This window comes from Daucus carota, chromosome 5 (assembly GCF_001625215.2).
Source record: "Daucus carota subsp. sativus chromosome 5, DH1 v3.0, whole genome shotgun sequence".
Taxonomy (NCBI): Eukaryota; Viridiplantae; Streptophyta; class Magnoliopsida; order Apiales; family Apiaceae; genus Daucus; species Daucus carota.
The window spans coordinates 1,734,990-1,756,885 of NC_030385.2; the positions used below are offsets into that span (position 1 = coordinate 1,734,990).

Below are 21,896 nucleotides of genomic sequence, written 5' to 3' on the forward strand. Positions count from 1 at the left end.
GAGTCCACGACTCTTATGGAGAAGTTATCTGGGGGAGCCATGACTAACCCCTCGAGGTGCAGGGACACGTCCTCACCTCTCGGTGAGGTCTTCATCTTCAAACAAGGTAGACAAGGAGCCGAATTACACGATCGTCTCAATCCCCCGATGAGGGCTAACTCACCAGAATACAGGATCCAGACATATGATCGGCCTTCGTGTTACCCCGGAGGGCCTTCAAGAGCCATGATCACCTCAAGCCCCCACACGAGGGTTAACTCGGCAGATAGCAGGATTGAGGATTGTAGATCATGCCCGGATGAGCCCGGGAACTATCAGATGAGCCTGATAACTACCAAATGAGCTTGGTAACTACCAAATGAGCTTGGTAACTAGTCTTCATATCCCTCGGAAGGGTCGTCACGGAGACTCACTCATCCTCTCTCTCTCATCATGTATTTCATAACTATGCCTCTTCTGAGTCAAAGGACGCGCCCTGATAGGGAGGACGTGTCCTTCCCAATTCCCGTCTTCATCCCTGTTTACTGGACAAGAGACCGCACCTCCCGGGCCATGTCTGGGGAGGGCGCTTCCTTCCCTTATCTTGTCTTCAATCCTCCTTACTGGACAAGAGACCGCACCTCCCGGGCCATGTCTAGGGAGGGCGCGTCCTCCCCTCCACATGATATACAAAAACGGCTACAACACCTCGGAAGAGTCGTCGTATCCCCCGGAGGGGTCGTCATATCCCCCCCGGAGGGGTAGGTCTTCCTATCCCCGGAGGGACGGTCTTCGTCTCCCTCGGAAGGGTTGTCTCAGCGAATGTACACTCTCCCATAAGAAGAGCCTTCTTACAACACATCAGACAGGTCCTTCTTTAACATGAGGTCGCGCCCCCAGGGAGGCGAGGACACCCCGTTAAAGGCACGCCCTTGGTCTTCATCTCATTGTCAACTTCTTGCAAGGGACGCGCCCCTCGGTCACCTCCGAAGAGGGCGCGCCCTCCTCCAACACCATGACCAATTTTGGTCATAACAGGGTGGACGGAGGGTCGGTCGCGTCCTTCCATCAACGTCCTCAAGAGTCGCGTCTCTCCTTCCATCAACATCCTCAAGAGTCGCGTCTCTCCTTGTGACTCGGAGGACGCGTCCTCTTTACGCAACATCGGCGGATTAGTCACGCCACGGAGGGCTGCGCCCTTCCGTTCAGACTAGTCTCTTCAAGGGTCGGTCGCGTCCTCACTTTATAAGCAGGAGGACGCGTCCTGATACCTCATATAAGACTCTTAGCCCAATTCATGTCTTACTTAGTTAAACTAAGTACATACCCGGCCCACCAAGGACCTAGCCAAATTTGGCTATAACAAGTACTCCCCAAATTTTCTTGATATTGGAGATATCAGGGGAATTTTTACTCCGTACCACACATCCTCTTCTGAGAGCGCGTCGTCAGCCACTTCTATTCCTCGACATTCTAAGATGCAGACTGTGCACAAGCCTTGCATGTATATAATGTCGGTGTCTTTGATCATTTAGCAAAGTTGCTAAGCATGAGGCTGTCGCGTCTTCTTGATGTGTTCATAAATAATAAGCAATCTTTATGTAGACAAAAGAAAACAGGGGGCGCGGCCTATCTGTCGTTGACAGTGGCGCAGCTTCTCTTATTCCTTCCAAATGACACATTCAACCATAACATTCGCGCCAATGAACTTCAACAAAAGAAGGGCGCGCCTTCGCTGTGCGAAGGTTTGTGGCTTTTTTTTCAGCCTTACTGTGTCCATGGTATCTGGGAATAGTAAATATAAGGCGCGACTTACAGAATGGCGCCGCCTAGTTATAACATGACCCCTTTTAATTCTTTTTGTTAAAGAATTGCCTAAGCAGAGGGCGCGGCTGATGGCGCTGCCTTGCAATATTTCTTTTCTTTCAAGGACTGTATAAGCAGAGGGCGCAGCCTTACTTGTAAGGCTCTTTTGATCTTTTCCAAGGATTAAGTAGAGGGCGCGGCCTTTGGCGCAGCTTTACTTTTTCACGCGTGAATCACTTGCTTAAGAAATTCAAAAGGACCACTCCCCAGTCCATACATCATCCCATACGAGGCATCACGAATCTTATCGTGGTTTAAAAAAGCTCCGGTGCATCGCACGGGTCCCAGAGCTAATAGCTCAATGGGGAATTAATAGTATAAACTGTTATCCAGAGCATATCATGAATATGTAAGATCCAGAGCGTATCATGGATGCGCAAGTATAATGTCCAGAGCGTATTATGGATGCGCAAATATAGTATCCAGAGCGTATCATGGACACGTAAATAATCATAGCATCCAGAGTAAATCGTGGATGACATCCAGAGCGTATCATGGATGGTTAAAATTCATAGTACCCAGAGCTAGTCATGGATAATTTGGTAACCTTTGAGAGGCCTTAAGTGTACCTTAATCAAAGACCTTGCAGGTATCATGCTACGTTCCCGTAGAACGGAGGGCGCGCCCTCATCAAGATGGACAGCTCCTTTAGCATGTTAGACTTGACCTGCACTTTATCATGTATACGACTTAATACTGATGGTCAGTGTTACCTCACGACGCGCCCTGTTAGGGGAAGACGCGTCCTCCCAAATTATCAACCCTGGAAACATGACCTTGGAACTCGGGGTGCGTCCAACTAGGAGGAGGCGCGTCTTTGAGGCATCTCCCTTCTCAACATTATTATCCTGGGGGCGCGCCCTCATGTGCTTCCTCAAGTGATGAGTACTTCCGAGAGGACGCGCCCTAGGGAGGGACGTGACCTCTTCAAGACTAGTGAGCTCCTTCCTGAGTATGTTTGTCTTCACAAAGTATCATATGAAGCAATTAATGCATCAGACATACCAGATGGCGCGCCCTGTCAGAGGGAGGCGCGCAATTCGTTCTCTGATAGAATACTGGTTGGATATGGCGTACCCCTTTAGGAGGGCGCGCCTTGTTGGAGGAAAGTGCGACTACTCCTCACGGCGAAGAGGTGTATTCCTCATAAAGGTAACACCATATTACCTGTGAATTTACACATGTAGTAGTCTTAGGGAACCAAATACTGGGGGAGTTTAGTATTTACCTGAGGGCGCGCCCGGTCAGGGGAAGGCGCGCACCCTTACGACTTTTCGAGCTAGGTTCCATCTCAATAGCTCGCCCTTCGTAACCTTCCCGTTCATATCATCACACGTGGTCAGGCCTTCAACATGCGCCTCTCGCGAACCTCAAATTACTTGCTCTGGGGAGGGCGCGCCCCTTCAGAAAACCGTTGAGGCTTCCAGGGAGGCGATCTCCTTCTCGTAAAGACTCAAACCACAACAGACTTGTTAGCAATAACATGCGAAAACATTGTGAGAATCTTACCCGGAGGTGCGCCTTCTTCGGAGGTGTCAGGGAATTCATTCCTCACGGTGGTAGTCGAGCACCACATCACTTGGAGGTGTACCCTGTCAGAGGGAGGTGTACCCTGTCCTGGGGAGGTGTACTCTATCCGGGGGAGGTGTACCCTGTCCGGGGGAGGCGTACCCTCTTCGTAGGTGTCAAGGGATGCATTCCTCACGGTGGTCGTCAGACACCACATCACCTGGAGGCGTACCCTGTCAGGGGAGGTGTACTCTCTCCGGGGGAGGTGTACTCTGTCCGGGGGAGGCGTACCCTCTTCGTAGGTGTCAAGTCTCCGAAAATCGCATCCTTCGCTGACTCCCCGGTCCAGAATACCTTGTTCGCACATTAGGTTACCTCCTAGAATTTAGTTGATGATCGTCCTCCTTCAAACTCCCGATGGAGATATCGTCCTTTTTCTGAAAAAGTAGATGAAGGTCTCCTCCTCTTTTGTGCTCTAGCCATCGCCCTGCCGGAAAACGCTCCTCCTCTACGTGCGAATCTCCGTCGTGTGACATCTCTTCCTCCTAAGATGAAGATCTTGAATAGCCCCTCCTTCTAGCGCCAATTTGTTGATAGAGGAATTTGGTAATCAACAAAGATGAGGTTCACGGCCGGAATCAAGATCCGTGACGGTGGTTTTGGTCGCCGGAGAGTGGTGGTTGTTTGTTTTAGGGGGTGGCTGAGATTAGGGTTTTGAGTTGGTCTCACGTGCTCTCAACTCATGATCCCCCAATGTGCCTACGTACCCCTATATTTATAGGGGATCAAGCCATACGTAGTTCTATGGAACCAGGAGTCCTAGTTTGATCAGGACTAGGCCTCTTGGCAATAAGGTCGGAGATAGGCCGAAGGCCCATCTTGGAGAATCCTACTCCTGTTAGAATTAGTCTTGAGTATGACTACCTCAGACTCCTAATCCAAATAGATCACGGATTCAACGATATCTCCACTACGAGAGATAGCATCTACCACGAGTCCACGACTCTTATGGAGAAGTTATCTGGGGGAGCCATGACTAACCCCTCGAGGTGCAGGGACACGTCCTCACCTCTCGGTGAGGTCTTCATCTTCAAACAAGGTAGACAAGGAGCCGAATTACACGATCGTCTCAATCCCCCGATGAGGGCTAACTCACCAGAATACAGGATCCAGACATATGATCGGCCTTCGTGTTACCCCGGAGGGCCTTCAAGAGCCATGATCACCTCAAGCCCCCACACGAGGGTTAACTCGGCAGATAGCAGGATTGAGGATTGTAGATCATGCCCGGATGAGCCCGGGAACTATCAGATGAGCCTGATAACTACCAAATGAGCTTGGTAACTACCAAATGAGCTTGGTAACTAGTCTTCATATCCCTCGGAAGGGTCGTCACGGAGACTCACTCATCCTCTCTCTCTCATCATGTATTTCATAACTATGCCTCTTCTGAGTCAAAGGACGCGCCCTGATAGGGAGGACGTGTCCTTCCCAATTCCCGTCTTCATCCCTGTTTACTGGACAAGAGACCGCACCTCCCGGGCCATGTCTGGGGAGGGCGCTTCCTTCCCTTATCTTGTCTTCAATCCTCCTTACTGGACAAGAGACCGCACCTCCCGGGCCATGTCTAGGGAGGGCGCGTCCTCCCCTCCACATGATATACAAAAACGGCTACAACACCTCGGAAGAGTCGTCGTATCCCCCGGAGGGGTCGTCATATCCCCCCCGGAGGGGTAGGTCTTCCTATCCCCGGAGGGACGGTCTTCGTCTCCCTCGGAAGGGTTGTCTCAGCGAATGTACACTCTCCCATAAGAAGAGCCTTCTTACAACACATCAGACAGGTCCTTCTTTAACATGAGGTCGCGCCCCCAGGGAGGCGAGGACACCCCGTTAAAGGCACGCCCTTGGTCTTCATCTCATTGTCAACTTCTTGCAAGGGACGCGCCCCTCGGTCACCTCCGAAGAGGGCGCGCCCTCCTCCAACACCATGACCAATTTTGGTCATAACAGGGTGGACGGAGGGTCGGTCGCGTCCTTCCATCAACGTCCTCAAGAGTCGCGTCTCTCCTTCCATCAACATCCTCAAGAGTCGCGTCTCTCCTTGTGACTCGGAGGACGCGTCCTCTTTACGCAACATCGGCGGATTAGTCACGCCACGGAGGGCTGCGCCCTTCCGTTCAGACTAGTCTCTTCAAGGGTCGGTCGCGTCCTCACTTTATAAGCAGGAGGACGCGTCCTGATACCTCATATAAGACTCTTAGCCCAATTCATGTCTTACTTAGTTAAACTAAGTACATACCCGGCCCACCAAGGACCTAGCCAAATTTGGCTATAACAGTAATCATCAAACTATAATGTATGATCTTGGATAAATTAAACAAAATTATCTGATATTTCTAAAAATTATTTGGTTCATGATTAATAAGTCTAATTAACGAAAATCGGAACCACAAAACTATATGTTAGTGTTTGGAAGTAATTTTGTGATATTAAATAGAAATCACAATTTCACTTGAAGCGTAAATTATTCCTTGCAGTCTTCATAAAATACTCATTCTCGTACATTTCATTCTCACTATCGATTCTCACTTCCGTCACGTTCTCTTAATTTATTTGTCATATTGTTTGAGTTTTTGTAATTAAATTTACAGAAACTTAACTCAAAATTCAAAATTATTCTTTTTTCATATTACATAAAACCAGATATAAACTGTAAAGTTTAGTAAAATCTTGATCGTCCAGTACAAAAAAGTTAAACAGAACATTTAGTTTTTGACAGAGAGATTAAATTCAGTTACAAATTTTGTTAAAATATGTAGTATGTGCCTGAATATATTTGTATTACCTGCCCTTGAATAAGTAGACATCTAGTGGTAGTAGAGGGTCACATTATAATAACTTCTTGCAAGGACAATTATTTAATTACTGTTTTAATAGTGATATTGTTATACCTTCCTCCCACGTACTAATGACCCTAAAAATAATAAAATATATTAATTAGGTAGTTATTGTTGTATCCCCTCTCCTCTCTGGCATTTGCACGCGCATCCTTCATTCGTCTGTATTATAGACACAACGAGCAACAAACATTGATGGAAGGGGTTGAAGAAATGAGAGTTGACCATGCTAAACTCTCCTTATTTCTCAGCGGCGAAGAGATTCTAGTTGACAGTTGGATGATTTTTCCAGACTAGATATTTATTTTTTAAGTATTTCATGTTGATAAAATTATTAGTTTGTCAAATAAAACATATCATAGGTTCGTCCAAATTTCAAGTTGAGATATATCACGAATCAATATGTAAAGGGAAATTCTCAATGATACACTTGTGATTTTGGCTTTTCTGGATGGTACACAAAATAAAATTGGCTTCCGGTTGGTACATTTATACTATTGTACCTTTCTATGCAATACCCTTTCCGTCAAGTTCCGTTAAACAAACGTTAACTAATACTAAATTAACCCTAAAATAAAATCTAAAAAAATAGTTAAAAACAAAAAGAATCTAAAAACAAAAGAAATCTAAACAAGAACCAATCTCCTCATCAACGACTTCTCCCCACCACCAAACCCACCCACCCACCCCCAGCAGCCCCCACCCCGCTTTATCCGATCTCGACATCGAGTCAACTGCCTCCTTATTCCCCGACCGCGGCACCTCTCTCGGCACTCTGATGGGCGTTTTCGCCTTCCGTCTCATCATCTTCTTGACCCATTGTCGGAACGCCGCGCTGTCGGAGAACAACCCCGGCAAATCGGAAAAGATAGATATAAAAGCTGCCGTGGAGAGCCTTCGCAAGCGTCGGAGGAGTTGGTGGGGTCGACTGTGCAGTGACCAGTAGCTCAGGTCGCCCAAGATCGGCAAATTTTTCGAGGTCTAGCGACAGTTCAATGACGGCGCGATTTTTATGGTGGATGGGATGGGGATGGAGGTGGGGGGGGGGCTATAATCAGGGGGTTAATGGTAATGGGAGGGTTTTGTTTGCGGATGGGAGGGTTTTGCCGCCGACGGCGGCGGCAGGGGAGGAGTGTTCGGTGGCATTGGGTTGTGTATATTCTCGGTTTCTTTGTCGAGGAATTGCAATTAAGGGAGTAGGATAGGATGGGGGAAGGAAAATAATGGATTTTTAATAAGAAAAAGCTAGTATAAATGTTAACTAACGTTTTTTCAACGGAATTTGACGCGTGGAATATGGTATAGAATGTTAGATTAGTATAAATGTATCAATCGAAAGCTAAAAGTATTTTGCGTACCATCTGAAAAGGCCAAAACCACAAGTGTACCATTGATAATTTCCCATATGTAAATTTTGAATGTTAGAAATCATGCTCCTTTTATTAAAGTTTTGAAAATGAAAAATCGCGCTTCTTTTAATAAAAGTCTGTTTCTAGTTTAGAAAAGTACTTGAAAAATTATAGAGAGATTTATGAAGTTTGAGAAAGTTAATTTTATTTCAACAGTTTTCCCTTTTTTTCAAATTACGTTGTATTTAATAACTTGTAAATTATAATTTATTTATCGTTCATGATCCATTTTTCATTTTAAATAATAAGCATGATATTCCTATAAAAGATCCTATACCGATTAATTTATTTTTTTACAATGCAGACTTATATGTCTTATAAATTAATATATGTTCTAATAATTTCCGGGTTGAGTCAGAGTCGAACCGGATGTACCGGACAACAGAGGATAGACCCACCACTGGGCTATCCAATTATGCTAATCCTATAGCGATTTTAAGTAGCCTACGAACTATTGAGCTTATGTAGACTCTAGTTCAAACTTCGAACCAAGGAATACAGGGAATGTGGGTGTTTGGATGCAGTGCTTCTGGACTTAAAAGTGGCATAAGCTCACTTCCATTTTTTTTGGTGCCGTTTGACAAATTATATGAAGTGCTTAAATATTGTAACAAAACCCCAAGAAAAAAGCTAAGTTTCCTAGCTTTTTTCCAGGACTCAGCTTCTTTCTGATCTTCTTCAGTATTGCTTAATGTTCCGGATCCCATGCAATTGTTTAGTCTAAGTGGTCGTTTGGTTGACAGGAAGTTAGTGAGGTATTTAAAATACCTGGGAAGTGACTATCTATCTAGTTGTTTGGTTTACCATAAACACTGGAAGTCTAATTTACTGGGAAATTCTAATACCTATAAAACCTAGGAAGTAATTTACCTAGTCCCCCTCAGTGACTCACACTTCCGATAGATTTGTGACTCACACTTCCGATAGATTTAATTCATATGTATTATATGATTGACATAAACCACTCTAAAATAATATATTAAAATAATAATAATAATTAGTTAACTTTTAAAAAAATATAAAAATAATAATAATTATTATTATTATTATTGTTGTTATTATTATTATTATTACTATTATTATTGTCATCATCATATTTAACTTAAAATATTATTGTTGAATTATATTTCTTCATTAAGAATATAAAATATATTCTTTGAATTTAATAAAAAAATATTGAGAAAATACGTATTAATAATATTTTTTTGTCAAAATTTTAAAAGTATAAAAATCTAATACAGAGTCACGAATAAGTTTGAATAATTAATTAGTTTAACAACTTTATATACAATTTTATATAAAATAAAAAAATTGTATTAATTATTTTTTTGTTTGGTTATCAGTATGGACTATTTTTATTCCCAAAAAGATTGGTGTAATTTTAAAAATTTATATAAATTTTTATGATTATTATTTTTGTCAAATAATATTATTTATCATTTAATTATAATAAAAATATTATGATTATTAAAATATAATAGATCAGAAGTTAAACATACCAGAAAACAAACAATCCAGGAAGTATATTTTCCTGTCAATCAAACAATTTTATAGTACTTACCCGATATTTAGAAAAGATGGGAAGTTGAAGTTTATGCAGGAAATCACTTCCCGCATGATATCAAACAAGCACTAATACTAAAAAAACATCATTAAATCTGAAGTAAATGAATCTACTGCACACAAGATCATATATACCGGAGATAATCTCAAAAAAAAAATCTAATTAATTCATGACTCGAGATGCATAATAAATATTAAATTTATTATTATAATTTATCTTAATAATAAATATTGTATTTATAAAATATTTCATGTATTAATAATGAAAGGTCTTATCATATTATAATTTATTTTTTAATAGAAACAAATTATTATATTATAAAATTACGAAACTATACCAACTTATAAGTTAAGTTATCCAAACACTTATAAAACTTCTGGTACCTAATAAGTTACGGTATCCAAACACTTCTGCTAGCTTATAAGTTCACATCAACTTCTCACTTTTAATCTTTTTCTTTACTTTAAGTAATAAGTCATTTATTTTAAATTCAGCCAAACGGCCTCAATAATATACTACTCGACATCCACTTCCCCGGGAAAAAAAACACTCAAAAATCAAAATACCTACTTATTTGGCAAATGTAAATAGATTTAAAGGGCTACTTATTTCACGGCCCATATAAATTTAAGTTAGATAATGGGCGTTGGAGGAGTTATACAACCCTAGGAGAAATAACTGTTATGGGCTTAGATGCTTACCTTCTGTTTCCTGCTTCAAGGACTGAATGATGTTATCGGGTAAACCAAGCCCCATATAACCAGGGACGTTAAATTAGAATATTGAATGTGCTATTGTGAATTTGTGATCTATTTCTCTTCGTGTACATTACATGGGCCTTTGGACCGTTCATGGAAATAGAAATATAAAATGGTAATGACTGATTAAAAAGAGTGATATTCCCGTCTCATTTTAACTGATATTTGACTTTATAACACATATATTAAGAAGTAAAAATATAATATTTATACTCAATCAAAAAATTTCAATTCTTATATCAAATAAAAGTTTAGATTCTAAACTTTTATTTGACGTAAATTTTATAAAAAAACAATTCTGTTTAGATGTGTATTTTGTTTTTCATCTTAAAATACGTATAAAAAAATTAAAAACAGTTAAAATGAGAAAGAGGGAGTATGAAATTATAAAACATATTATGAAATGAGTTATCAAATAATGAGAATTTTATTTCACGCAATTACTATGTTAATCGAAACAACCAAAAGCCCGTAAACTCTGTGTGCTTTTTATGATTTTAAAAGCAAATGTCATCTAAACTATGTGATAGATATGAATATAATATTGAACAATTTATTACGTCATTTTAAAAGCAAATGCCATCTATGCTATTTGATAGATATGAAATTGGCATGTTTCAATGCAGTTGTGCACATCAACTTTGAATGTAAAATTATATTTTCAAGATTAATTCTATTTCACATATGTTATGGTATTCATATTTTCTGGATCAATTTTATTTCACATGTAATGGTCGTTTAATATAATTAATTTATGTAAATTCATTTTTCTTAAATCGTGTAATTTTTTAAAAATAGATATTTAATTCAAAATGGAAGAAATTTTAATTTTCATTAAAAGCTTCAACGATTCAAATTACGATGTCGGTGGCCCACGACTTAGGACGTCCACGATTGGTGCTCGACCAATGACCTGCTAACATGCTTAAAGTATATTCAATCTAATTTAAAGCCGTGGGGTATCGAATTGAATTAAATAGAGGTTGTACAATTAAATAATCGAACGCCATCTTATCGGGCCTGCGGATTTACTGCAAACGGATAGAACCTGTGAGTCTTGTGACTAGAGATGTTCAAAAAATCCGAAATCTGAAATCCGATCTGGAAAAAAATCTGAAAAATCCGATCCGAAAAAAATCCGGTCTGGCCCGGCCCGGCCCGAGGGCCTAAAACAGGCCTAATATTTTCAAAAAAACCCGGATAAAATCCGGATTTTTGAAAAATCCGGGCTTTTTATAACTAAACCGGGCCTAGTATTTTTGGAAAAGCCCGGTCCGGCCCGGCCCGATTTTTAAAAAAGCCCGGCCCGATCTGGTTTGAAAAAAATCCGGATTTTTTTGGCCCGGTCTGGATCTGGCCCGAACAGATCTTTTGTACATCTCTACTTGTGACCCATAATGAGAGCTCAGATTAAAGTAAAAGGACGCCCGCCCTATTGGATCATTTTTCTTCCATCACGTTTCGGTGAAAATGCAGTTTCTAGATCATTTTGTCGGCCATCGCCATTCCACTCGTACCACACATGTATTTATTCGTAATATTTTTCTAGAAATGTATTTACATGGTTGAGCTTCGCGCCTTCTAAGAGTATCTCCGGTAGCATCTTAATCCATTCCTTAAATATAATATAAAATATTGGATCCTAGTTACTTAAGATAATAATAGCTATTCTCACCTCCAACAATATTCCTTATATATTCATTCCTTATATACTATTTTATTATTAAAAGTTACTATTATTGCAATAGATGAAGAGAGAGAACATGTTTGTATTCAAAATTTATTATAAAATAAGATTAAAGACCGGAGAGAGGTTACCTAAAGATAAGGCATGGCTAGTGGATCTTAATGATTTAGGGAATCACTAAGATACTGTTGGAGTGGATTATTTTCCCATATTCCTCATATTTTGGTTTAAGACTCCAAATAGGGAAGCTGCTGGAGTTGCTCTAAAATAATACTCCTCACCTTCTTATGCATAGAGAGGATTATGTATTTCTTCACGCCTTTTATTTTCTAGAAATAAAATCTTCACGTTGTTTTTATGTATTGAAATTGAAAAGATTATGCATTTCAATAAATGATCAGTTAAACAATTTGTTATATATATAGAAGTTTATTCCAATACAAACTAAGTTAGCATAAAAATCTATAAATCACTAAGTACACTCTCATTTCTGCTATGAGCACTCCATAATTGCTAATCTCACTCCATTTTATTTATTTATTTTTATTTTTAAATTTCTGGGGGCCCACTATTGACGTGGCAGCAGGCCCGCTGCTGATGTGGTCCCACTGCTGATGTGGCAGAGTGACGTGGCAGCCTGGGTGGGCCCCAATGCTGACGTGGCGGGTGGGTAGAAAGTGTAAGTTTTGGAACATTGATGAAAAATTAGGGGAGGGATATTGTTAGTTTTTAAAAGTTTGAGAAGATATTTGATCATTTTGAAACTAGTTTTTAAGTTTTTATGCTAAATATGTTTTGTGTTAAAACAAGTGCCTATATATATGTCATTTTTCTATAATACAACAATCTTATATAAAGTTTTGTATAGGATCAATTGGTCCTATATAAATTATTATTATTAACTTTAATATTGATAACATTTATGTATAAAATTTGTTTACAATGCAAAATATTGATCATTACATTATATGCGTGTACAATTTAACGCTTACAACTTAAATCAAAATTTTGCATTTTAAATTCAGTTCTGTTGCAGGATCATTTTAGACAAAAATGGTTCTCTTCTACAATTAATGTTCAACGATTTTTTGAAGGAAAATGATGAAACTTTAATTTTCATTTGCTAATTAAATATTTGATAAATAATGAGGTTGATATATGTATTTTGTGTGTATGTATTAGACTCTATATAAGTTGGTTTTTCCATTGAGCGTGACTTTATATATATAATTTTAATCTCATAAAATCATTAAAATAAAAATCAAATACAAGTCAATTCAATTAAGTAGAAGGAAAAGGATTTTGGGTTCAGGAATGGAAGTCGAGATGAGACCTGAATGAGGCATAATGAGATCGGGTGGGGTCAGGTTTGGCTCTTAAACTTTAAAACCAGTCTCGAGCCTTGGTGAGACTCTAATGAGCTCGAATTGGATTGAGTGGTTTTGGTGGTAACCTGTGATGAGGATATCATATAAGATAAAATTAGTTTTATAACCCGTGCGAGGTATAAACATATTCTGGTTACGAATATAATTTGTTCACTTCCAATTTAGGATGCTCTACGTATGTATATGGATGTAATTTAGTTGCATCCTTTTAAAAAAATTTGACTCCAAATATTCGGTTCAAATCCGGAGTTTATAGTTTTGGTTTTTAATTCACCCGAACCCAGCCCATTAACTAAGACATGCAATAGACTCTTAAAGTAAAAGTAGTAATCTTTTGTTAAAAATTTATAATATGTACAATAATCCAATGATTAATAAATTATCTTGACCAATTATTGTTTGTTTTGAATCATTTAGGTCTTGATTTAAATTATTATTATATTATTAGTTTCTTACTAATATAGTAATGCAAATTTAAAATATGAGAAAAATATATAAAAATGATATTCGGCCATTTATTCAAGTACTCATTTCGAGTATTATCCGAATTTTGAGTATTCTTGTTTTCATGAACAAAATCGAGTTGAACCGATATCCGATTTATATAATCATGCTTTAAACAAGTCATATACTCCCTCCGTCCCCCTGAGTTGTATACATTGGGGCACGGGGACGCGGCACGGACTTTAATGCTCTTGTAAAGTGTAGTTGTGTAATTTATTTTTAAAATTTTCTTTTTCTGAATTAAAGTTTGGATGTTATATTTTTATTCAGAAAAAGAAAATCTCAAAAATAAGTTACGGAACTATATTTTATAAGAGCATTGAAATGCGTGTCGAGCAGTTGAAAAGAAACGTATACAATTAAATGGGACAGAGGGAGTAGCAACAAATGATAAAATATCAAGATTGATTAGTATAATAATTCAGAAAAGTCAGCAACGATAATCACCTTAATTAACACTAACCAACATAAAAGAATGATGGATATCATAAAATAATTGAGATTTGAGATTGATATTTCAACATCTTTCGGACAGCGCATCAGGTCCCACACGTTTTGTACACTAATCGCCACACACACACTCTCCTCACACATACACACACTTGCTATTTAACCAAGACAAGAGCCTCGGATTGATTGACTTACTACACAACACAATCTTCAGATCTGAACTCGAGAGTTTCAACGTTAGTGTTCTCTTCATCTCCTTCACTAATTTATTTTAATAATCACTTCGTTTATTAATTTATGTTATTAAAGTCGATTCTCACTGCATCATGCTATTAAATCTGTTAATTACCTGCTTGATTTTACTGAAATCAAGTATGTATTTGATTGTTTGTGTTTTGAATTTAGTTTGATTTTGTAAGTTTTTGTAAGTTGATTTGTTTGTGTTTGTGTTTGTGTTGTTTGATTTGACTGAGTTGAGCAACTTTGAGTTAGTAATGCTAGTTTGATAATGATTTGATCTATATAGGTTTTTTTTTTTGTTTATTTATTTTTTTGTTGATTTTTTTGTGTGTATTTGCAGGTGAGATATGGCGCAAATTCTGCTTCATGGAACTCTACATGTCACTATCTTTGAGGTGGATCACCTAAAAGCTGGCAGTGGTGGTGGTTTTTTGGGGAAGGTAGTTCCATTTTTAACAACTTGATCTCGATCATAAATAATGAATTTTATGCGTATAGATTTAATTGTAATTGTCTTGTTTTCGAAAGATTTGGGGGTGAATGTGTTTGTGTGTGTACTTTTCGGAGTTTCTGCGGGTACAGACTAGACTGATAGAGTAATTTTGTGTGTCTTACTTATCAACTTGATCTCGATAAAAAATTGTATCATATGTATAAATTTAATTGTAATTAAACGTGTGTGTATGTACTTTTTGTAATGTGTTCTGAGGGTAGAGACTAGACTGATCATGTAATTTTTGTGTTACACTTGCCATCTAGAGGAATATATTTCCAGTGATGTAGATCCTCTTGATTAGAGTACATTGTTGTATATAATGTTATGGTGAGAAGTCCTTGCCCTTTTGTTTCTTAATTGCTTATTGGACTGGTTCTATGCTCAATCTCGTACCCCAGATAATTTATCTAACTCTGTAGCTTATAAAATTGTGTCATGGTGTAGATTTCAGTAAGTTTAGTTGTGATATCAGTATATGTACTCTGTAAAACTTAAAAACGCTTTTCAGTATACAAGTTGCAACTACGAAAGTAGACCACTATTATATATGAAAGTGTTATAAGATCACTCAATAAAAGAAAGGAACTATGATAAATTGGCAATAGTTTTCCACTTTATTCTGGCTGGCCTCTTTCCTTGCACACGAATTCAATTCTTTAATTTGGTATAACAAGTCGTTTACAGTGTGAAATTCTTGGAATTTGTTAATAGCTATACAGCCATATGATTTGTTTAATTATGCATTCCTTGCTTGTTACTTTCATTGCATGAACTTCTTATATTTGATGACTGAATCCCTTATAATTTATTAACCAACAAGTTTTTGAAACGTTCTTAATATAGTAGGTTACTCTGTTTTCGACTATATTATTTGATAAGAAGACTTCAACTGTCCATTGAGCCAACTTTTTTAGTAATCTATACTAGCTCCCTTTAGAATGTTTCTTATCCATGAAATTTTATCTTGTAGCTTAAGGCAAACCTTGAGGAAGCTGTTGGGTTTGGCGAAGGAACTCCAAAAATTTATGCATCTATTGATCTGGACAAGGCTAGAGTTGGACGAACCAGAATGATCGAAAATGAACCAAATAACCCGAAGTGGAACGAATCTTTTCATATTTACTGCGGTCATTCCACAACAAATGTAATTTTTACTGTTAAAGATGACAACCCAATTGGTGCAACTTTGATCGGAAGAGCTTATCTGCCAGTTGAGGAAATTTTAGACGGGGAAGAAGTGGATAGATGGGTTGAGATACTGGACGAGGACAAAAATCCTATTAGTGAAGGTTCCAAGATCCATGTGCAGTTACAGTTCTTTGACATTTCTCAAGATCGTAACTGGGCCCGTGGGGTTAAAAGCTCCAAGTTTCCAGGGGTTCCTTATACCTTTTTTTCTCAGAGACCAGGTTGTCGAATTTCTCTGTACCAAGATGCCCATGTGCCTGACAATTTCGTGCCTAAGATTCCTCTTTCTGGAGGTAAGTTTTATGAGCCCCATAGATGTTGGGAGGATATCTTTGATGCGATAACCAATGCAAAACACTTTATCTACATTACTGGCTGGTCTGTGTATACTGAATTCGCCCTAATAAGGGACACAAGGAGGCCAAAGCCAGGAGGCGACATAATGCTTGGTGAGTTGCTAAAGAAAAAGGCAGATGAAGGGGTGAGGGTTCTTATGCTTGTCTGGGATGACAGAACCTCGGTGGGTCAACTTAAGAAAGATGGATTGATGGCTACGCATGATCAAGAAACTGAGGAGTACTTTCGAGATTCTAATGTGCATTGTGTCCTATGCCTTCGTAATCCCGATGATAGCGGTGGCATAATACAAGGTTTAACAATTTCTACTATTTTCACTCATCACCAGAAGATAGTGGTGGTGGACAGTGAGATGCCTACCCCAGGATCAGAGAACAGAAGAGTTGTGAGTTTTGTGGGTGGCATTGATCTGTGTGATGGGAGATATGATACTCCTTTTCATTCACTTTTTAGAACTTTGGATACTGCACACCATGATGATTTTCACCAACCCAACTTCGAAGGTGCTGCAATCACTAAAGGTGGACCTAGGGAGCCTTGGCATGATATTCATTCACGTCTTGAAGGTCCAGTTGCTTGGGATGTATTGTTTAATTTTGAGCAGAGATGGAGAAAGCAAGGTGGGAAAGACATACTTCTTAACTTGAGAGAGCTCCAAGATATCATCATACCTCCATCTCCAGTGACATTCCCTGATGACGATGAAACTTGGAATGTTCAATTATTCAGGTCCATTGATGAGGGGGCTGCTTTTGGCTTTCCACAAACACCAGAAGAAGCAGCTAAAGCAGGTCTTGTCAGTGGGAAAGAAAATATCATTGATCGAAGTATTCAGGATGCTTATATTCATGCCATTCGGCGGGCAAAAAATTTCATCTATATTGAAAATCAGTATTTTCTTGGAAGCTCTTTTGGCTGGAATTCAGAGGATATTAAAGACGAGGACATCGGTGCTTTGCATCTTATACCGAAGGAGCTGTCACTGAAGATTGTCAGTAAGATTGAGGCTGGGGAGAGGTTCACTGTTTATGTTGTGCTTCCAATGTGGCCAGAAGGAATTCCAGAGAGTGGGTCAGTTCAAGCTATTCTGGACTGGCAAAGAAGGACAATGGAGATGATGTACAAGGATATTATTCAGGCTCTCCAGGCTAAAGGGATTGAAGAGGACCCTAGAAATTATTTAACATTTTTCTGTCTTGGTAATCGTGAGGTGAAGAGGGATGGTGAATATGAACCTTCAGAGCAGCCGGATCCGGATACAGATTATAGTAGAGCTCAAGAGTCTCGTCGCTTTATGATCTATGTACATGCTAAAATGATGATAGGTAAGCAGCAGTCTATAATTTTTTATACTTAAATTGAGTTCTAAATGATTAACTATATTAAAACTTAAGGTGGCATTTTGTTTGGTAATGTGCTTAATTTTGTGTTGTTTATTCCTGTGCAGTTGATGATGAGTACATAATTATCGGGTCTGCCAATATCAACCAGAGATCAATGGATGGCGCCAAGGATTCTGAGATAGCTATGGGAGCGTATCAACCACATCACCTAGCAACGAGGGAGCCAGCAAGGGGTCAAATTCATGGATTCCGAATGTCTTTATGGTATGAGCACCTTGGTATGCTTGATGACCTCTTTGCGCAGCCTCACAATGTTGATTGTGTCCATAAAGTGAATACAGTGGCAGATAAATACTGGGATCTCTACTCAAGTGAAACTCTGGAAAAGGACTTACCCGGACACTTGCTGAGATACCCCATAGGTGTTTCTAGTGAAGGTACTGTCACTGAGCTTCCAGGCATGGAGTTTTTCCCAGACACCAAAGCACGCGTTCTTGGTGCCAAATCCGATTACCTGCCTCCCATTCTTACTACATAATGGGTTCAGATAAAACGGCATGTTTATATCAAGTAATAACCCTTAAACTCTACCTTAATAACCAGGGTTCGTAGTCGAATAAGCATGCCTGTTTGTGCTATATCCGCAGAGATCTTCTACATTGCGGAAGCGGGCTTATCAGGTTTTCAGGAGTCTGGTGTTCTTGTCTTATGGTTAGCTGTTACAGTGTGCTACTATATGGTTGTGGCTGTGTACTGCTGCTTGTTAAGCTGATAAACTTTCTAAGCTTGTTTTATTTCTTAATCGCTGACGACATTATATATTTGCATCTAGTTTTTCATTTGTGGTTCAAGTAGTTTTTATGCTTAACAGAGCACTGACTTGCTTCTTCATGACATGTCGTGCTTTGCATATGTTTTTATCTGATCAAAATTCGATAGGAGTTTTTTTTTTTTTTTTTTTATTTTGTTGGATAACATAATGAAGTATTAGCAAAAAATGAAGACAGCTGGTCCATCTGATACATAACAGAGTGTTAATAACATATATTAATGGATTTTTTTTTTGCCATAATTAGGAAAAATATTAGATAAGAAAATTTTGAAAAGAGTCAACTTCTTATTGTGTAGAACATTTACTGATTTACATACATGCATATGGATATAAAATTTAGGATTACACCACTCAACGGAAATAAACTTGAACGAGATTCTTAGACGGGATTTTTGTGTTAAGGAACTGGGAGTGTTAACAAACACAATACATGTTTATTTATGTGTTTATAGATGAACGAAAATGAACAAGAAACAAGAAAAAAGTACAAATCAGACATAGCAGTATTTATTAATCGGTTAAATTATAAATATAAGAACTAAGCGGATCTATATATATGGCTCAATATCCATTCAACTATAGTGATTATCTTTGTACTCCCTATGTTTTTTTTTATATGTCACTCTTTAGGTGAGTTGACCGGCTAGTAAAATGTAAAAATTATTATTTTTAATTGATATTTTTTGTGAATTAAAGTTTTGATTATATATTTTTATTTAGAAAAATAAAATCTCAAAAATAATACTTTTAGCTATCCGATCAAAACACTTAAAAATATGTGCTAAAAAGTCAAACGTCATATATTAAAAAAACAGATGAGTACTTTTATTCCTAAATATGGAAAAAAAATTGAAATAGCTTCATGTATATATCTCCAGTCTCTGGAAGAGTCTTGCTATTATGAGAGGGGAAAAGGAGCCGCTGGAAACTTCTGCTTCTCCACTTTGGTCGAAGCTCTTGGAGACTTCTCTATGTTATTACAGCATCAGATTCTTCATCTCTATATATACCTTGCCAGCTCCTTCACTCCAACACAAATTCACAGTATTATTAAGAAACACTCCAACTGTCTAGCCTTTTTGCAATAAGATAGAATGGCTTTAGCTCGTTTGGCTTTGAAGAAGCTGCATAAGGGTGCGATTTCAGTACCGTCTTCTTCGTGTTTGGGTAAAGAACAGAGGTGGAGCTCTGAGCTTGTGAACAGGCTCTTCTCTTCATCATCGTTGTCGCCTCGTGATGAGGCTGCCACTAGTCCTGATCAGAGTGCCAAAAAGTCCAAACTCTTTCCGAGAAAGCGAGGCAATAGGCATCTTTGGAGAAACAACAATTATGATTTCCCGCCTTCTCTCTGGGGTACTTCCTGACTCTCTCTCTCTCTCTTTCTCTCTCCCCCTCTCCCTCCGTCTCTCTCTCCCTCTCTCCCTCTGTCTCTCTCTCCCTATCTCTCTCTCTCCCCCTCTCCCTCCGTCTCTCTCTCCCTCTCTCCCTCTGTCTCTCTCTCCCTATCTCTCTCTCTCCCTCTGTCTCTCTCTCTTTCTCTTTCTCCCTCCCTCTCTCTCTCTCCCTCCCTCCCTCCCTCCCTCTGTCTCTCTCTCTTTCCCCCTCCCTCTGTCTCTCTCTCTCTCTCTCTCTCTCTCTCTCTCTCTCTCTCTCTCCCTCTCTCTCTCTCAAATAAATACTGAATCAAACGTTTTGTTCCAGAGTTCTTCCCATCAGGGCTAGGAAACGCACTGATACAAGCAACAGACAACATAAACAGAGTCCTCGAGAACATGGGGCCTTCCCAACTATTAAAAGGGTTTAAAGAGAAGAAAGAGTGCTACAAGCTCAAGTATGAAATGCCCGGACTGGCCAAAGATGAAGTGAAGATCACAGTCGAAGATGGCGGCGTGTTGAGGATCAGAGGAGAGCACAAGGAAGAACATGAAGAAGCAGAGGATGAAGAGCAGCCGTCCTGGTCATCGAGATACGGGTACTATGATACTCGCTTGGCATTGCCTGATGACGCGAAAATTGAAGAAATCAAAGCTGAGATGAAAGATGGTGTTCTGAAAATTACCATACCTAGGAGTGAGAAGCAGCAGAAGGATGTCAAGGAAGTTCAAGTCCAGTGATATTTGTATCTAGTGCTCTAAAAATGCTGCTAATTAAAATCTTTTTATCTTCCCGTATCTTAAGAGTTGTTTGGTGCTTTGTAATAATTTGTGTGCTCTTGTTTGTAAGTCTTTGAAAATATGAATAAAGTTGTTTAAAACTTTTTTTTTACTAAACAACGGGGATCAGACTTAATCGGTGCGTTGAATTAGGATTAATCAGAGATTAATCATCTGATTAATAAAATAATTAGATATTTAATTAGTTCGGCGAGCTTTCTCACATATTTAATTAGTTCGGCGAGCTACGAAAGCTCGAAATAAAGACTAATGTGATTAACCATGATTAATCACCGATTTTTAAAACACGACGTATAGAATGTATGTGTTGATTTTTCGACATTAAGAGATGAAATATGGTTCTGGCAAAAATATCAAAAAGGCTAATGCTTGATACACACAAATAGAATGCATGTGTTAGATTTTTCGAGCGTCTCTGAGGAAAGTAAATTTTTGCTAAGGGGATTAAATATTTTAATGAGATATCGATATTTTATATATTGTATCTCATGCCTCCCTTGAACAACGAAATCGAAATAGGGTTGATTATAAGTTTATAACTTTTGTGAAGGAGACAGAGCCCAGAGGGCTGGAGTTGTGAGAGATTTAGATGGGTTACAATTTAGTTGGTTTAGAAAGTGGACTTTGTCAGCCGTTGCATGATGTGTATGTGTATACTGGACTAGCTGTAACATAATTAGTTTGGTTTAAACCGGCTTTTGGGCCAAAATGGATTGGTCTGATTTTATCCACAAGCAGGCCTAAACATCGTGTCCTTATGCAGACCCGGGGGTGATTCTCCAGTTTGATACTTTCCGATTCTATCTAAAATCATTTATCATTTATTCAGATATGAATACTATTTATTAACTTATAAAATTATAATTTATAAATATGAGAATTGAGATAGGGATTCCAAATCTTGTTGGCATGCATCGATCCCGCGGATAGTAAAATTATAGGAAAATTTTAGTTGATTTTTTTCTCACTAATGTGAGCTATCTGAACTGATGATGGTCATAATTAGTAGGATTCCCTCCGTCCAACCAAATTTTTTACGGTTTTCTTTTTGAGATATCCTATCCAATTCTTTACATTTCAAAACTTACTAAAAATAGTCAATGAGTTCATACATTATCCAACTTTTCCTTCCTTTTCACACTACTTTTACTCCACCGTCTCCCTTTTATACATTAAAAATTAATGGGTCTCACTACTTCACCTACTTTTTTTTTCTCTTTTTCGCTACTTTATACATATTTCTTAACCTCCGTGC

General features: G+C 38.7%; 2 protein-coding genes across 2 annotated transcripts; both read left to right on the forward strand.

Annotated features, from left to right (window-relative positions):
- Positions 1–14,042: 14,042 nt before the first annotated feature.
- Positions 14,043–18,474, forward strand: LOC108222858 (phospholipase D alpha 1). Its single transcript, XM_017396802.2, has 4 exons — positions 14,043–14,247; positions 14,592–14,691; positions 15,718–17,617; positions 17,740–18,474. Exons 2-4 carry the CDS (start codon positions 14,599–14,601, stop codon positions 18,171–18,173), a joined length of 2,427 nt encoding a protein of 808 aa, XP_017252291.1. The 5' UTR covers positions 14,043–14,247; positions 14,592–14,598; the 3' UTR covers positions 18,174–18,474.
- Positions 18,475–19,442: 968 nt separating this feature from the next.
- LOC108222175 (26.5 kDa heat shock protein, mitochondrial) lies at positions 19,443–20,740 on the forward strand. Its single transcript, XM_017396079.2, has 2 exons — positions 19,443–19,820; positions 20,169–20,740. Exons 1-2 carry the CDS (start codon positions 19,562–19,564, stop codon positions 20,579–20,581), a joined length of 672 nt encoding a protein of 223 aa, XP_017251568.1. The 5' UTR covers positions 19,443–19,561; the 3' UTR covers positions 20,582–20,740.
- The last annotated feature ends 1,156 nt before the right edge of the window (positions 20,741–21,896 follow it).

Coding starts and splice junctions, on each gene's coding strand:
- LOC108222858 (XM_017396802.2), top strand. CDS start 14,599: ATGGCGCAAATTCTGCTTCATGGAACTCTACATGTCACTATCTTTGAG. Junction 14,692..15,717: donor GTGGTGGTTTTTTGGGGAAG/GTAGTTCCATTT, acceptor TTTATCTTGTAG/CTTAAGGCAAACCTTGAGGA. Junction 17,618..17,739: donor ACATGCTAAAATGATGATAG/GTAAGCAGCAGT, acceptor ATTCCTGTGCAG/TTGATGATGAGTACATAATT.
- LOC108222175 (XM_017396079.2), top strand. CDS start 19,562: ATGGCTTTAGCTCGTTTGGCTTTGAAGAAGCTGCATAAGGGTGCGATT. Junction 19,821..20,168: donor TTTCCCGCCTTCTCTCTGGG/GTACTTCCTGAC, acceptor GTTTTGTTCCAG/AGTTCTTCCCATCAGGGCTA.